This window comes from Haliotis asinina, chromosome 12 (assembly GCF_037392515.1).
Source record: "Haliotis asinina isolate JCU_RB_2024 chromosome 12, JCU_Hal_asi_v2, whole genome shotgun sequence".
Classification (NCBI taxonomy): Eukaryota; Metazoa; Mollusca; class Gastropoda; order Lepetellida; family Haliotidae; genus Haliotis; species Haliotis asinina.
Genome location: NC_090291.1, coordinates 9,198,838 through 9,209,359, shown reverse-complemented (window position 1 = coordinate 9,209,359; position 10,522 = coordinate 9,198,838). Strand labels below are relative to the sequence as shown.

Genomic DNA, 10,522 nt, shown 5'->3' with positions numbered 1-10,522 from the left:
ATTTAATAGACAGCGTGTGACAAAAGCACTCCCGGTGTCAAGGCTCGTTACACGAAACGTACACGATCGAATGTCACCTGTCACGTGTTTTAATCACATAGCAGCGTCAGTCACAGGCGATCACACATCTGTGATTGTTACGTCAAGATCCTGTGTGCCTGTGGTTTGAAAACTGGGATATTAGTTTCAGCCGAATGGGATATTCAGGGCAATAAATGCAAGGTGCTTGGAGCGAGAACTGTGTTGATTACCCTGAGCGTGAAACTGACACTGTCGGTGTGTTACAGTGACTTGTACAGGTTGGAGCGAAGCTCGGCTTGGCATGTGTAGGTGTGATTGAAGACTTTGGATGGACTACGTTTTTTGACGTCACAGACGTTGGTGGGAGAAACGTTTCAGGTACGACATATGCTGTGATTAATTTCATGTATTCATTTCACAGTGTCATGATCAAAGCGTAAAAGAAATATGTGGTGTGTGTGTCAAGTATTAGCGAGACGTTGTAATATGTACGGATGAAACTCAGAATGGTTTAACAGGGGCTTTATATTGCTATTTGGGGAGGTGTGGGTGGACCTTGTTTTAGATCATAGACAGCTAATTGTTTATTGTGGGTGGCATGAGGCAGGAAGAGGACTAAAAATGCTCACTATTACCGGTTTCAGGCTGTAGCCTAAACGAGGTAGTTTGAACCTCGTATAAAACAATGATATTAACCCACATACACTCACACACATACACTCACACACCCACACACATACACTCACACACCCACACACATACACTCACACACTCACACACATACACACACATATACACTCACACATACACTCACACACATGCACTCACACACATACACTCACACACATGCACTCACACATGCACTCACACACACATGCACTCACACACTCACACACATACACTCACATACATGCACTCACACACGTGCACTCACACATTCACTCACACACATAACCCCCATCCGTGAAGGTCACGGGGTAGAACAGGCCTTCAGCAACACATGCTTACCAAAATAAGTGACTGTGCTTGTCGTAAGAGGCGACTAACGGGGTCGGGTGAGCAGGCTCGCTGACTTGGTTGACACATGTCATCGGTTCCCAATGGTGCAGATCGATGCTCATGTTTTTGATCACTGGATTGTCTGATCCAGGCTCAATTATTTGCAGACCGCCGCCATATAGCTGGAATATTGCTGAGTGCGGCGTAAAACTAAACTCACTCACTCACAAACACTCACACATACACTCAAACACATATACACAAGCATAAACTCACATATACTTGGAGGTATAAATGCAATACTCTTCAACGCGATGTTAAACTCCTATACACCTCTCGTGTCTTCTTCTCACCTCTCGTCGCCTTCCTCGCCTCTCCTCACGTCTTCTCACCTCTGTTCACCTCTTCTTACCTCGCCTCTCTTCTCCTTCTCCCTCACCTTACCTCTCCTCATCTCATCTTACCTATCTTCTTCTCTCCACACCTCACCCTCTTCATCTCACCTCTCCTATTACGGGTGGTCGGTGCATATTTCAAATCGTCATTATTTCCACACCATATGATACCAGATTACATACAAGACCACACATAATAAGCAAACGTAAACTATACTTCTATCTAAAACATATCGGTCAAACTATTTTGACACAGCAATTCTACCTTTATCAATATAAAACACTTGCGACAAGCCCCCAAGTTAGGTCACCTCTTAGAGCAGGTGAGGAACTTCAAATACCTCAGAAGCTATGGAGTAGCCTAGTGCTAAAGCCTTCTCTCGTGACGCTGAAGATCCGAGTTCGATTCCCCACATGGGTACAATGTGTGAAGCCCATTTCTTGTATATGTATTGCAGCATTATTGCTATATACAGCGTACAACTATACTCAGTCGTTCACTGTCATCACGTAAACAGATCGACTGACCATAGATGGTAATATTGTTGACGGCGGCGTGTATCTTTGGGAGCGTTACTTATGAGTGAAGCCCATTTGTGGTGTCCCCTGCTGGAGTGTTACCAAAAGCGGCGTAAAACTTCACTCACTCACTCACTCACTCACTCACCTAGCTTCCTACACCATATCCAGCAGGATTCAAGACAACCATGGCGCTGCCGCAACAGGATATATTTAGACATCCCAGTCCATTAACGGCTTTGTGGGAGTATGGTTAAACGCGGCTTTAAAGTACAGGATTCCAGTTACGTCATGACTTGATGTTGGAGTGAGTATTGTTTTACGCCGCTTTTAACAATATTCAAACGTTGGTCACAAAAATAGGCTTCACACACTGTACCCATGTGGGGAAACGAACCTTGGCCTTCGGCGTGACGAGCGGACGCTTTAACCACGCGGCTACCCCTATCGCCCCGAAGTGAGATAGGATGCTTACGTTTACTATTCCGAGCAGCAAAAGAACGCAAGTTTCGAAAACCTAATTTTCATAAAAGTAAGCGTTCAAGTTTATGTCTTCCAGTTAAAAACCAAATGAAACACCAAGTTGCGTTTCTTCTTCTGTATAGTATACTTTGATTAACCTATGAGAAAGGGTTTGGTGCTGACACACCTAGAAACATAATCATAGACCGTCTTGGAATCGGTGCCAATTCCATTTACCCCTAGCCACACCCCTCACCTCTGATCCCTCAACCCCGGCGCCCTTCACACCTCCCATCCTTCACACTCCCACGCCATCCAGACCTCACACCCTCCACCCTCACCCAGCTGGCGTTATTGCAGTTTACATTTTGTGTCACGTTTCTGGCTACTGAGAACCAATATAATGTCAACGGACGTCATTACGTAGAAAAAAATTAATCTTTATCTTATCGGATGACTTGGAAAAGCATATTTTATGATATGATTGAAACTGTCAGCTGTGTTTCCGGTCACCAAAGGTATGACAAGAGGTGACTAATGCTTTGTGTGAAATATTTCCTTGTTGATATTCATGGCGCTATCGGAGAGATGGGACAAGCTAATAGTGAATGGTTCTTGCTTGTCACGCAAAAGATCGGGGTTCAATTCCTCACATGAGTTCAAAGTGTATTACCATTTCCGGTGTTTCCAGACATGACGTTGCTGGAATATTGCTGAATGTGACGTGAAACTATAACCACCCGTGATGTAGTAGTAGTAGTGGCAGTAGTAGTAGTAGTAGTAGCAGTGACAGCAGTAGTAGTAGTAGCAGTAGCAGCAGCAGCAGCAGCAGTAGTAGTAGTAGTAGCAGTAGTAGTAGTGGCAGTAGTAGTAGTAGTAGTAGTAGTAGTAGTAGTAGTAGTAGTAGTAGTAGTAGTAGTAGTAGTAGTAGTAGTAGTAGTAGTAGTAGTAGTAGCAGCAGCAGCAGCAGCAGTAGCAGTAGCAGTAGCAGCAGCAGTAGTAGTAGTAGCAGTAGTAGTATTGGTTGTAGTAGTAGCTGGAATATTGCGGTGTGCGGCGTTAAACAACAATCAATCAATCTGATTCCAGATTGCTATATAGAGGTCTTGGCAATATCTTTCACGCAATTTCCCAACGAGAAACACCTTCAGTATCGTCATACAATACATATTTTGTTCAACAAACTCATTAATCCTGACATCGATACAACCCACAACGTGCAAATAACCTCTCCGTGACCCGTGACCAACGTCAAACCAACAATCCCACTTTATTCATTGAAGATCCACAAAACCTCCCGCCTTATCCTAAACCCACATGATTGCCCACGTCCCTCAATGGCGTTCTATTTCCCAAACCATATGCATGGTACCCAATCTGCTGGACGTCTTCCACGACGGGTGACGTTACCACCCGTCGATGACCCTGATCTACAGATAGACGGAGCTCTGTTTGACCCGTGTTACTATCGATTAGTATTGACTGCGTACAGTTAGCGCCCATGTTACACTCCACCTGACGCGGATTCAGCTGAGATATTTTGTACAAGACTGTTGTGTATTGTATTGCTTTATCCTTACACATTGCCAAAGCTCCTCGACCCTCCAACAGGCCAAGTAGATAGCCGAGGTAGGTTTGCGGATATTGAAGTAGTTCAGATATGTGTACAGATCGTGGAGATTTTAGCTTGCTTCTAAACTGTGTCAAGATTATTATCACTTGAGTTTGTTTAACTGGATACAATAAATGATTAGATAGATGCAGGTGCGGGATAGTTTTTTTTAATGGATTTACCTGGAATTTGAAAAGCGGGTCACAACTCTCACCCACAATCTTCTACAGTGTGCGAAATATTTTCTGATATTTTCTATCCAGTCGGGCTAGTAAAGTTACTAACCCATAAAATAATTCACTAAACCGATATTTGAATGGAGACAACGGGTTTTTTTATATTAATGAAACAGTTCCAGCAAATGCCTTTTAGCGGCATTTGGAAATTGTTATATATGACCAAGATCTTTTATGGATAAATCTTTTTTAATTCTTTGACACAAAACGTTTCGGAATCATTTCAGACCGCTTCATCATATGAACTGAAATGACCCCGAAACGTTGTGTGTCAAAGAATTAAAAACAACACGTATCCATAAAAGATCTTGGTCACATATCACAATATCTAAATGCCGCTATAAGACATTTGCTGGGATTGTTTCATTAATATAAAAAAATGTGGCCTGTGGTTTCGTTGGAATATATTTTCCTATTACTGCTTTATGTGATTGGGGCGTCATGCTGTCGGACGGTATACATACTAGTCTTTCCACCTTCCACCATGCTATTCATGGGTACCAGACAGAACGACCATCTATAACGTGTTCTTTATATGACCTTCGTACTGCAGGACACACTTTCTTTTTTTTCTTCTCTCTCATTCAATCACTTAAGAAAACGTTCGGTTGGCTCGTCGGTTGAAGTGCTCGTTTATCATGACAATGGTTACGGTTCGATTCCGTGAATAGTGTGACGCCCATTTCAGGAGTTCCCGGTGGTGATGTTGCAGGGACATTGTTAAACGGCGTATACAGAACATATATTAACTATTTGAATGCATATAATGATGCCTTTGATGATTCTTTTCAATATTTCTTGAAGCGGTGCTTTAGTTTGTAAAGTATTTTCCTATGTTAAAGTTTTGAGTTAACCACCTTTTATTCCAAAATATATTTTGCTCGGTATTCAGGTAGTATAGTGAAATTATCTTCAGAAAATAGAATTATTTTTAAAATATCAAGTGGACAATCTTTATCTTCAGGTCGATCATTCTGATGGTACCGGTAGTGCTTTAATATCACTCTCACTCACTCGCTCGCTCATTCATTTACTCCCTCTGGTGGTATTGCTTCAATATCACTTACTGACTCGCTCACTCACTCACTCACTCACTCCAGGATACATTCGCGGACCATGGCAATCATAATTTCCAATATTTATTTCCTGTACACCTGTGCTCTTTTACGTACCTATCCCCCAAATAACAGACCCGATGTATAGTCGCTAAATACGAAACATAAGCCCGTACTCTATGTGACAATTACACGGTCAAAACCAACTATTCACCTCTATTTGATAACAGTTCCTATCATACATAAATCCGCACCTTTTTGCCCCTGGGCTTGACATTAATAAGGATTGAGCGCTTGTCCTATAGCCACAGTTATGCATGTATCAGCACCTGGCATTAAATAACGGGTCGAGCATTACATAGAGAACAATGTAAACCGTTCTGGTAACGGTATTCATGGGTAATGATGTGTAAACAGTTCTACACTCACACCTTGCGTCAGTCACATCTGTTACGATGAAATTCGATACTGTGAGTAAGCACTATAATCATAAGACCAGTTGCTAAGCTCGCCTTCGGCACAGTAACGTGATCTTCAACTTGCATTAATCATCTCAGTAATCATGGTATTTCTATTGATGCATAGAAATTCATGTTCATGCAATTTTTTTGTGAGCAAGCCTTCACCTTGTCGTTGCTTTTTCAAATTTTTAGATAGATTGACTATCAGTTTACTAGATTCATCTATAGAATATGCGGACCGTAGCCAGTAATTTGCATATTAGGTAATATCTAGACAGGAGATCGGCGACTCTTCCACCCACGTAAGCGGTCGCGTCTCCATAAACTAATGACGCCCGATATAGTGCCTTTGCGTTTCAAAATCACTGAACTCAAATAAAACTGACGTGAAGATTTTTTATTATTAGAACAACCCCCAAATACAGAGATTTTGCAGGTGCGATGCTAAGTCAAACATATGCTTGGAAATCCTACATGGAGTTGGCCTTCAACACCCTATCCTTGTCGTTCGACGCACTGACCCTTTCCCCAGAAGAGATCATTTCGCTTACGTATGTAATCGTGTCCAAAATTACGCACATGGTTGCTCATGATGTCAATCACCAGACTGCCTGTTCCAGATTTACGGTCTGCCGCCATATAGCTGGAATACTTTTAGCGATATTAAGGTGCAATAATGCATTCATATATCCAAAGAGAAATAATGTATTCACATATCCAAAACAAAATCAACTGAAATATTTTAAAATGATTTAGTTTAATTATATTTCAATTATTCTACCTATATTGTGTATAAATCAAGAATAGTGTATGACCTAATTCCACAGAGACAAGACCTAGTTGTAAAGTGTCAATTAAACGGTCTGGGCTAGACTTCAAAAGGCCGCCTGACAATGCAGCATTGTGTCCCCTTAGCACTCTTTGTCAATGGTCCCAATAACTAAATGTAGATGTATAAATATTTAACGGATTCAATAAGACTTCAGAAGACATATCAAGTATACCGACTCAGATCAGTACCATATATCAGTCGCGAACCTTGACAGTATTGTGTAGCGGGGCTCGACGAATAAATACCATTTACTGACTGCTTGTATTCAAGAGGCAAGAAGACAGTTTTCTGTTTGTATGTACCCACTGACGACACTAAGTGCTTTTAGAGGCGACGCATGGGAGTATTTGAATAGCGAGGCGCATGTCAGGGTGACGGATAGTCAACCAGGACGGAAAGACGAGAGGCTAGTTGATAGTAAGTGTAAAATGTTCAATACACTTGTCATCGTATATGTAACTAAAGTATTTGATTTTGATATTTCCATGTTTTACGAATTTCATGTCATGCATGTTTTACTGAAGTATGCGACATGAATTTTGACTTTGTTAACATGTAAATAGAGAACGTCCGCGAATAAAATTACTGGCCTCGGTTTCCCGCCGATTCAAACAGGTGACATATTGGTGAAAATTACACAACTGAAAATGATACCCGGTGTCCGCAAATAGGGTAAGCATGTAGTCCCTACCCGTACAGGTGCTACACATATATAATAGGATGAAGTAAACGCTTGTCGAGTTTAAGAGCACAGAGGTAGCACAGTGGTTAATGCGTTCGCATAAACCCAGGTTCGATTAACCACATTGATACAATGTATACAATCCATCCACCTCCGTTTCTGGTGTCCCCGCCGTGATATTGCTGCAATATTGATAACAGCGGCGTTAACTAGACTCACTCACGCATCTAACGCCGTGACTGCTGGAATATTGCCAAAAGCGTGTTAAAGCAATACACAATGCATCTTTACATTCAGTATTTATAAGGCCACGGGCATGTAGTACATTTAAAGTTTACAGTAGTAGTTAGTGGTGATTTACAGTTTCTTTTCTGTATCAATCTTTTGTCTTAAACATATAACGATATAGATGTACATTGCCAGATTATGTAATAATAATGTGTTAGTTCCTTTCACAATGGTCGTGTTATATCAAGGGGTCTCAGCTTGCTGTACGTGTCTCTCTGTATCCGTGTCTGTGTCTGTCCGTGTATCTGCATGTGTTTCTGTGAGTGTCTGTGTGTCTGCGGCAGGTGGAGCCTCAAGTGATGCAGGTTTAGACACGTTACACAAGCAACTAGCACGGGTACACATTGTGGGACAAACTAAGAACAATAATGCAAAGATTTCAGGTGCACGAGGCTCACATAAGGGACACAACTCCTCGCAGCTTAATGCGGTGTCAAGAACAACTAGGTCCACGGTACCCCAATATAAGTGAGTGAGTGAGTGAATTTAATTTTACGCCGTACTCAGCAATATTCCAGCTATATGGCGGCGATCTGCAAATAATTGAGTGTGGATCAGACAATCCAGTGATCAACGGCATGAGCATCGATCTGCACCATTGGGAACCGATGATATGTGTTAAAGTCAGCAAGCCTGCTCACCCGATCCCGTTAATCACCTCTTACGACAAGCATAGTCGCCTTTTATAGCAAGCATGGGTTGCTGAAGGCCTATTTCACCTCGGACTTTCTCGGGTCCCCAATATAAGTAACAGGAATATTTTACCGAAATGATCAATATCAAGCATTATGCCATTCAGTAATGGAATTCACCAGATTCCAGATCTCCATTGATTGACACAAACGAACATACGATGTGTCATGTGACTGTGTCAGTCACAGGTGTCATTGGTCCAGACTAGATTATGTTTACGTCTCTGGTGAATGGTAAAGGTTGGTATTACGTTTGCATAAACAGATTTCGCCCTCAATGATAACGAACCAAATTTGTAGAGAAACCCAGGGGTGAGTGAGTTTAATTTTACGCAGCACTCAGTAATATTGTTACGGCGGCCTATAAATAATCGAGTCTGGACTAAAACAATCCAGTGATCAACAACATGAGCATCGATCTAAGTAATTGGGATACAATGACATGTGTCAACGAGTCTGAACACCCGATTCATTTAATCGGCTCTTAGTACAAGTCACTGTGATTCTGAGACTAAACAAGAGAAACACGGATTCGGTGCTAAAACTATGCGACCTAGGTAAGTGTAAGAAACAGATGATTGTACCCGAAGATACCATTTACAGTAAAACTCCGAAATGTATCTGCCCCGCCTTTTATCCGTGAAGGTCCGCTTGAGAATTGGCCTCTAACACCCCTTGCTTGTTAAACGACTAACGGGATCAGGTGGTCACACTCACTGACGTGTTTACCACATGTATCAAAGCTCATGATGTCAATCATCGAACTCTCTGGTCCAGATTCGAATATTTACATACCGCCGTCATACAGATGGGAAAACCGGGCGTTAAACAACAAAACAAAACCTCGTTTCGCTCTTTACATATGCCTGGGGACAAAACATAAATGGCATATAACATGGAATTTCTATACCCAGGAATTATTTCGTGGTAACATAAACTATTCTCATGTTTCAGATATTATGAGATGGAGGAAAGAGTGAGTGTTGACAGCCTTCTGAACCGGAAGGTCCGGTTGGAGAGAGAGAAGGCAATGAACGCAGCAAGATCTCCTAAGGATTCCAAATTCGGGGAATGTTTACTAAACATTAACACAAAGGATGATCCGCTGTTGTGTAAAAACCTGGTTAAAATCAACCTGGAGGTCCGCCGCATGGAGTTTAAGATGAAACAACTACGTCAAACATTTGTCAAACAAAGCAAGTACCTGAACCACGAACCTCTGATCCTGGTCGAGAGGCCAGCATCACCGGAAGTCCGTCGCAGAAAGGTCATCATGGACATGGGTGCAAATGACCCGGAAGCGATGAAACTTCCGGGTTACATGCGACCCCTAAGGTCACGTTGCCGCACGCCGTCAACAATTACGACAATAGACGCATTTACGGTAAGACCGAAAAAGAAACGGAACGTCTGGGAAGAAGCAATGGACGAAAAGGAAAAGCCAAAGTTCAAAAGTACAGTTCGACCGTGTTCGAAATTAACACAAAGAGAGTTAACTGAGATTCATTTTGGCTGGTCAACACACAGACCCAAGGTGGACAAGGAGCCTGAACCAAGGTCACCAAGTCCACCCAGAACCACCCCGCGGAGTCTGCCGAATGACAATCAGGTGTTTATTACTCAGCAAGCTCGGACAAACCTGCCACGGACTGCCGATGGACGTCTGACTAAATCGGTTAGATTCAAGGACGAAGAAACTGAAAATTCTCCTCCATCACTGGATGGCAAAAGATCAAGGTCAAGGACAAGGAAAAGAATCGTCTCAAGACAACTCTCTAGGTGACGTCGCACCGATCATGCATAACTTGTCTTATGTATTTTTGTTTGTTTTAATTAACTACGTATAACTGCACTATAAACTGCCTGGTAATTTTACCAGATTGCGGGAAATGTAAACTTGTAAATGCGGGCATCAGTTTTAAGAAGACACTCAAGTATTCTGAGTCATGTAATGACACGCTGTCTCTAAACTATATTCAAAGTATTTATACTCGTATTTATACTCGTGTCTAGTATTGTTGATAATAAACTGTATTTGTCGTGTCGAGAAAACAATTCTTATTGCAGAGAATTCTTGGACAACAGCATTTTCTGTGAGTGAGTGAGCAAGCACACATCATTCATTGCTTGTATACGGAACTCTTTTGCTGACATGACAATAATGAGTACACTTGAGGACAAAAGCAAACATACCACAAAAATTTGGATCCGGTTTGTCCTGGATGTTTACTGCCCTTTGTCCTGCAGATGTATGCATGTGCAAGATAA

General features: G+C 42.0%; 1 protein-coding gene across 1 annotated transcript; it reads left to right on the top strand.

Annotated features, from left to right (window-relative positions):
* Window positions 1–307: 307 nt before the first annotated feature.
* LOC137258421 (uncharacterized) lies at window positions 308–10,110 on the top strand. The gene is made up of 2 exons (XM_067796098.1): window positions 308–399; window positions 9,209–10,110. The coding sequence occupies exon 2, from the start codon at window positions 9,219–9,221 to the stop codon at window positions 10,035–10,037; it is 819 nt and encodes a 272-aa protein (XP_067652199.1). The 5' UTR covers window positions 308–399; window positions 9,209–9,218; the 3' UTR covers window positions 10,038–10,110.
* The last annotated feature ends 412 nt before the right edge of the window (window positions 10,111–10,522 follow it).